This window comes from Haliaeetus leucocephalus, unplaced genomic scaffold (assembly GCF_000737465.1).
Source record: "Haliaeetus leucocephalus isolate CR32 unplaced genomic scaffold, Haliaeetus_leucocephalus-4.0 Scaffold144, whole genome shotgun sequence".
Taxonomy (NCBI): Eukaryota; Metazoa; Chordata; class Aves; order Accipitriformes; family Accipitridae; genus Haliaeetus; species Haliaeetus leucocephalus.
The window spans coordinates 536,072-543,296 of record NW_010972580.1 but is presented as its reverse complement, the minus strand read 5'-3'; the positions used below and the strand labels follow the sequence as shown (position 1 = coordinate 543,296).

General features: G+C 64.7%; 1 protein-coding gene across 1 annotated transcript in view; it reads right to left on the bottom strand.

Annotated features, from left to right (window-relative positions):
• FMNL1 (formin-like 1) overlaps positions 1–7,163 on the bottom strand; it is a 13,328-nt gene extending 6,165 nt beyond the window's left edge. Inside the window, exons 1-13 of the mRNA XM_010561441.1 lie at positions 5,336–7,163; positions 4,839–5,077; positions 4,139–4,222; positions 3,752–3,892; positions 2,386–2,494; positions 2,064–2,140; positions 1,900–1,993; positions 1,497–1,571; positions 1,057–1,167; positions 808–957; positions 614–715; positions 269–500; positions 8–45 (exon numbers count right to left, since the gene is read on the bottom strand). Of these exons, the coding sequence (XP_010559743.1) occupies positions 8–45; positions 269–500; positions 614–715; positions 808–957; positions 1,057–1,167; positions 1,497–1,571; positions 1,900–1,993; positions 2,064–2,140; positions 2,386–2,494; positions 3,752–3,892; positions 4,139–4,222; positions 4,839–5,077; positions 5,336–5,413 (1,530 nt within the window). The 5' untranslated portion in view covers positions 5,414–7,163. The remainder of the gene's footprint in view (positions 1–7; positions 46–268; positions 501–613; positions 716–807; positions 958–1,056; positions 1,168–1,496; positions 1,572–1,899; positions 1,994–2,063; positions 2,141–2,385; positions 2,495–3,751; positions 3,893–4,138; positions 4,223–4,838; positions 5,078–5,335) is intronic.
• Positions 7,164–7,225: the final 62 nt, after the last annotated feature.

Sequence of the window (7,225 nt, the reverse complement as noted above, 5' to 3'; positions counted from 1 at the left end):
CGGGTGCTGGTGGGGGAGATGGGGCTGGAACTGGAGCTGGAGCATCTGCAACAGAAAGAAGACGTGGGTGAGATGGTGGCCCAGCAGGGCCCAGTGCCACCGCCACATTCCCTCTGCCACTGAGTGACTCTGCGTCCCTGGGCACATCCCTGCGCCCCTTCCTCAGTTTCTCTACCCAGAGACACACTGCCACCCCGCCTCTGTGCCGGGTGTCCCCACTGGGAAGGGGACATCATGGGCTGCTGCCATCCCCCTGCACCCATGGTACCTGTGCCAGTGGTGGTGCTGGTGGCGGTGGCCTCTCCGGTAACCACGGGGGCCGCCGGGGTTTCTATGACGACGGGGATGATTTCGATGGCAACGTCTCCGTCGGGCCCACGCAGGATCTGCACCAACCCCTTCTCCTCCAGCTCCGCCAGCCGCCGCTCCAGCGCCAGCCGGTAGCACTCCTGGGGCTGCGGGGCCGGCGGGCTGGGTGGCCGCGGTGGGCTCAGCTGCTCCTGCAGCAGTGACAAGCCCTGGCACATCACTGGTGTCCCACTGCAACCCTTAAACCCCAGTCCCCCAGGCACCCATCCCTTTCTCCAGTATTGTAGCACCCATGGGTGCTCACCCGCAGAGCCTCCAGCTCCCGCCGCGCCTGGCTCAGCTGCTTCTCCAGCTCCGCTATCTTGGCCATGGAGTCGTTCTCCGCATCCTGCAGCTTCTCTGTCAACTGCGGAGGACGAGGCGACGTTGCTCAGCCCCATCCCCAGCCCTCCCTCAGGGCTTGCGTCAGCAGCTCCTGCCCACGCACCCACGTCCCACCTGGCTGACGTGCTCCTGCAGCTCCTCCATGTGCTCCAGCACGGCCGTCTTGGTCTCTGAGTCCTCCAGCATGGCCCCCACGTCAAAGACGTTGTCCAGGTAGGCTTGGATCTGCACCTGCAGCTTGTCGCTCTCAGTGAGACGGAGGCTCTGCCATGGGAAAGCCGGTGGCACCGTCACGGCCGGTGGTACCCCCCCACCCCCAGCACCCACCCACCTCTAGCACCGGGGCCGTGCAGCATCACCCACCTCCAGGTACTGGTCCAGCCCCAGGTGGGTGAACTCGTACTGCAGGAAGACGCGGAAGTTCATGTTCTCCACCGAGTGCACCACGATGTTGATGAACTGCATGCAGGCCACCTGCGGGACGGGCATAGGCTCAGTGTGGTCACCAGCATGGCATGGTGGCCTGGTAGTCCTTGGGGACACGGTGCCCCTGGGGAATTCATGGTGGTTTCACAGTCCTAGGGACCTGGGGAAGGACCAGTGGCTCAGCAGCTCTTGGGGACATGATGCCCTGGGGACAGCTCTGTGGCTCAGAACCTCTTGGGGACACAACGCCCTGGGGACAGCACAACAGCTGGGCAGCCCTTGGGACATGGCACCCCCAGGACAGCATGGTGGCTCGGCCACCCATGGGGACACAGTGCCCAGGGGACAGCAGAGCACCAGCCCAGCCAGCCACTCACCATGAAGTCGATGTTGGTGTCCTCATTTCGGAAATATTCCATCAGCTTCTCGAAGCGGTTCTTCTCCCCGCAGACCTGGGGTGGGAGCAGGGGGCTGAGGGCCAGGGTGGGCACCCAGGGGGGTGGCAGGGCAGAAGGCACCCACCAGTGATGACATCCCAACCCTGATGGGTGCTGCCCAGCACCCAGTCTGGCTGGGACGTGGCCCTGGGGACACGTGCTGGCATGGGGACATCAAGCCCAACAGCTGGAGCATCCCCGAGCAAGTCACGGGATGGGCATTTTCAGGATGGAGGATCCCCTGATGATGCAGGGCTCTGCCACATATAGGGAAACTGAGGCACGAACCCAGCCAGAGCACGGGTGTCAATGTGGGGACTGTACGTCCCTGCTGGGGACTCACCTCCTTGAAGTTGTCAAAGGCGGCCAGGATGATGTCATGGCCACCTCGGACCAGGCAGACAGCGGCCAGCAGCTCCAGCACCAGGGCCTTGGTCCTGCGGAGACATGGGGCATGAGGGGGTCAGGGCCACGGGGCGAGCAAGGGGACAGGGGGACGGGTCCTACCTGGCATTCTTGTTGTTGAGGCTCAGGGTGATCTCGTTGACACAGGCTGGGTGGTTCATCACCAGGCTGAAGCCAGACTTTGGGGGGAAAGGGAACATTAATGGGGTCATGCGTCCTCCTGTCCCCACCCCAGGGATGCTCCAGGACCTTGGGACATCCCTAAGCCACGTCCCCACCAGACATGAGGTTGAGTGAGGACATCTCGGAGTAAGGGGATGGCGAACAGGTCCCACCCCAAACCCTGACCCCGAAAATGGTGCCGCAGGGGCTGGAGATTTTGGGGAGCCCCAGGTGGGTCCCCGAGGACGCCACCCTCTCCCACCTGGTAGTTCATGATGGCGCGGAGACACATAATGCAGACATGGACGTCGTCCTTCTGGCTGACGAGGCGGGAGTTCCTCAGCGTCTTCCTGCTGTGCGAGGGGTTCAGCCTGGGTGGGCGAGAGGGTGGCTGAGCGGGGGCCGGGGGGGGCAACCGGGGGGCACAGCGCAAGCAGGGAGGGGGCAGCGCACGGGTGGGTGGCAGCAGGGGCGGGGATGACACCAGGGGACCTGGGCATTTGTGACCCCATAGGAGAGACCCCCACGTCCACCCCCATCTACAAGCCCTTGGGGTGGGGGGGTGATGGGGGGGTTGGATGGAGGTCGGGAGTCCCTCGTGTGCATGGGTGGTCTCGGAGGCTCACCGGGGTGGATAGGAGCTGCCGGGTGACCTGGGGCTACTGTCCCCATCGCTGCCCGGGGCGCCGTAGGGGACGCTGGGGTGAACGTGGCGGAGGAGGGTGTGGATGTGCTGGTTCGAGAGGCAGCAGCTGGAGCAGCGTTAGAGCCTGCAGGACAGGAGGGAGAAACGGGGCTCCCGCGTTGCCCCTGGGACACCCAGGCTTGGGGACACGGGTGGGGGACAAGGGCTGGGACCCCCTGCGGGTGCCACGTCACTCCTGACCTGTCCCTGGGGCTGGGGGGGGATGCCCCAGCTCCTCCGGAGCTGCTGGCAGGCGGTGAGGGACCCCCGCGGTCCCTAGGGTGCCACATTAAGGCTCCCGGGGTGACCGCGGCGGGGTGTCCCCTGGGACCCCCCCCTGCCCACCGGGGATGCCCCACAGGCATGGTCCCCCATGCCGGTGACCAGCAGCAGGGTCCCGCCGGGGCGTCCCCGTCACGCCAGCGCCCCGGGCCCGTCACCTACCGTCAGCGCGTCCCCCCGGCAGCGTGCAAGAGAAGAGCGGGGTTAGAAGGGGGCTGCGGGGGCGAGTGGCACCAAGCGAGAGCCACCGGCCACCGGGACCGGCTGGGGGGGGGGGCGCAGGCCCATTCCTCCACCCCAGTTTTAAACCGGGGGAGGGTGGTGGGTGGGTGTGATTTGCTCGCCCAAAATCTCAATCACTTCCAATTTTTGCTTATTCTTGGGCTTTACCCAGAGCATCCCACAACGGTTGCAGTGCCGGGCTGGGGGCACGGATCCAGCCCAGCTCCTGGCAGGCTTTATCCCTTGCGCACACAGGGGGACGTGGCTTTGTCCCCCCCAAACCAGCGATGGGGACCCATTTTTAGGACCAGGCCTGCGTCTCCCTGCCGAGTCCCTCTCCGAGCACGATGCGGCCGGGGGTGCAGCGAGGCGGAGAGCAGGGGGAGGACACGGCGCGGGGACAGGGAGGGGGACAGCTGGGGACGGGACCACGCGTTACCTGACGGTGAGGTGCCGCACTTTGGAGGAACCCTGGGTGGGGGACGAGGAGCTGCTTTTGCTCAGGTCCTCCAGCGACCGCTCCAGGCCCTTGCCCTTGTCGGAGCCTGGGCTGCCGTTCTCGGCGCTCTCCATGTCATACCTGGTGACCCACAGGGACACAGGGACGGGTGAGACGTGGCACCCTGACACGGGCAAACAGCCCTCTGGGGTCCCCGGGGCTGGGGGTGTCGGGGATGCTGTGTCCAACCCCAGCCACGGAGCATCCTTAGCTCCATCACTCCGATGACAGGGGACAGCACCCCCAGGGACACCCCCCCTCAGCCCCCCTGAGTCCCAGGGAAGGCTGATCCCAGCCTTGGGGAAGGGGGACCCGGTGGGGACGTACGCGACGGAGCACTGGGCGAAGGCGAGATACTCCAGTAGCACGTCCAGCCCTTTGTTCTCCTCGTTGAGGAACTCCTGGACCCAGCTGTGGGGTGCAGGGGGTTAGTAGGCTCTGCCAGCCCTCCTCATCCTCCCTTCTCCCCCCCCACATGCCCCAGCAGAGCCACCCGCTGGCCAGAGGTCCCCAGTGAGGGTGGGACACACTGGGGACATGAGGTGGCACCATGAGATGGCACCTCTCCAAGGCAGGTGGGTGCCATGCTGACCCCACCTCCTGGTGCCCCAAAGGACAGAGCCCAAGGGCTCCGCTGCCACTGCTGCCACCACAACAGGACAGCCCAGCCGTGGGTGGCAGGACCATGGGCACCCACGGCTCAGCACCCACCGTACCACAAGGGGCCGGGGTACCCAGGGTGGGGACCAGGCTTCATCCTGGCACCCAGGAGGTACCATGGTGGCACCCACCTGGCAGAGCCAAAATGGGGTCCTACAGCAACCATGGCACAGCCGGCTACTTCAGGACCCCCGTCCTTCCATCAGAGCCACCCCAGAGGGGCAGGATGAGGCCACCAGCCTCCACATCCTGCTGCCACCCCCACAGCCAGAAGCCACCGGTACACCAGTCCCTGCCCCAGCAATGCCAGGGACAGCAGCAGCAGCCAGGTGACAACAAGGACACCCCCCAGGTCCCTCTTCCTTACCCGATGTAGTTGGTCCTCAAGGAAATCTCCAGCTCCCGGAGCACCTGCGTCGACTCCTGCACTCGCCTCTTGAACTGGGGGACAGGGAGAGCCATTGGCACCGTCCCTGCGCCCGACCCGGGATGGGGACGAGGGGTGCAAAGGGGAGCCCTCACCTTCCTGCTTACACCACCCGTGTCCAAGTAGCTCTTCAGCTTCTGGATGTAGGCAGACGGTGGGTTTTTCACCTGGAAACGTTCCTACGAGCCCCGGAGAGAGGCTGAAACCAGGCCACCCGCCCGCAGCACGGGGACGTGGCAGCCACCATGTCCCCATCCCACCCACCCCCCCCCGCGCTGCAGATGGTCGCGCATCAATGTTTAATCAGGTTAACAACACGCTGTCTCTCTAACAGAGATGGATGTTGGCGTTAGGCATATGCCGAGTTGATGCCCACGTTGCAAGCGGTGCTCGGGGACAGGGACGGCACTGGGGATGCTGCGACACCCGGACCTCACCTGGTCGCAGATGAGCTCCCACTTCTTCTCGTTGTCATACTGGTTGAGCAGCTTCATCTTGTCTGGGGGCAGGTTCATGGAGTTCTGCGGGGTGATAGGTGTCAGGGTTAGGGGTCACCGCCGAAAACAACCCCCAGGGCTGTAGCACCCCAGCTCGCCCAGCACTGGGTGTCCTTGCTCAGTGGTGGGATGATGGGGACATCGGTGGGAGGATGGGGACACCACCATCTCCAGGTTGTTAGCATCCCACCAGCCACGGACCCATCAGCAATGCCCCCACCTGGGGGTCCCCAAGGTGGAGGGCGGGGGGTGTTAATAGGGGACAGGAGGAAAAATTGGACCCGTCCATCCATGTCACACATGTGTGATGCTCCCGGCCTCAGCCAGCCCAGTCCCAGCAGAGCCACTTGGGGTGAGGGACAGGGACACAAGCTGGTGACACAGCTGAGGAACCCAGGAGTCTGGGTCCTGCTTGAGTGTGACGGTCACCTCCGAGTGCCCCCGCTGCAGGTGCGTGACAAGCCTGGCTGGTGAAATCAGTGTTTCTTTAGAGACATGATGTCAGTGCAGGGACTGGTGTGTCACCATGTTCCTCCATGCCACCGTTGCACAACTCTGGCCCCCGCCAACCCCCCCGGGGCCACCCCGTCAGGATGTGACGTGGTTTCCGCTCTCTGAACGGCACAAGGCGGCTGCCGAAACTGCTCCATGCTATGGCTGGGAGCTCTGGGACGCCCCGGGTGCAGCTCCTGCCTCTGGGGTGCTCGGGGACACAGTGGGTCCCTGAGGGACACCATGGGGTGACCAGCAGAGCCTTTAATGGGGCACCCACCATGGCCTGGGCCATGCTGGGTGCTCAGCTTGGCTCACGGCAATTTATTTTCCCAAAAGACCCATTTCTTGGTGACCTGGCCCCCAGGGAAAAGCAGGAACTGAGACTGCTGCTGGCCTGGAGACCCCAGGCAAGCTGGCACGATGGCACGTGGAGGTGATGGACAGCCCCAAGTCACCCTTACCCTCCAGTTTTGGTGTCCCCTGATGTTAAGGATGGGCATGTGGGGAGCATGCACTCCTGGGACACCCACGTCCTTGGGGAAAGGGGTTTGGTTGCCCACAGAGCAGCAGGTCCAAGAGGAGAGGTGTCACAGTGGTGAGCAGGAGCAGAAACCTCACCGCCCACCTCCACCAAGGACCTGTCGAGCTGCTTTCGCAAGAGACGTGGGCAGAGAGGAGCCAGCACTCGGCTGGATTTAGCCAGGGGACAGCTCGCACAGAGAGCTGGGTGGGGAGGGTAAAATTAGGTTGCGGGGTCAGAAATAGCCTCGTTGCAAAGCCGCTGGGGCCACACCGGAGCTGCCGGATCCCGGGATGGGCAAGGTGGCAGCAACACCTGGATGTCCCCTTTGCTGGGCAGCCCCGTCCTCACGGTCCCCAAGCTGCCATCCTTGGGGTGGATGAGACCCTCCAGGAGGGCCAGACCAAGGGACAGGGCTGTGCCGAGAGGGACCACGCACCCAAACACCCCACCCGGGGCTCCAGCAGCACCCATGGCACCGTCCCGTGGGACACTCTGTTGGGTGCCCTCAGCAGAGAGGGCACGGCGGCACCCGCCACGTGGACCACCTCTTCCAGGGACCACGTGTGGGACCTAGAAAAACCAGGACCAAGCGTCACCGGTGGGACAGGCCCTCCTGTCCCAAGGATGCAGGCGGGGCAGGGGGATGCTGGGGATGTCCCTATGGAGGTGGCTCTGCCACCGAGCCCTGCGGTCCCTTCCTCGCAAGCAGGGCTGGGCTGGGTGGCAGGATGTGGCACGGTTTGGGTACAAACTGGGTGGTGGCTGCATCCCGCCATGGCCCTGGGCGGGCATGTTGTGCCGGGGGGGGGGGG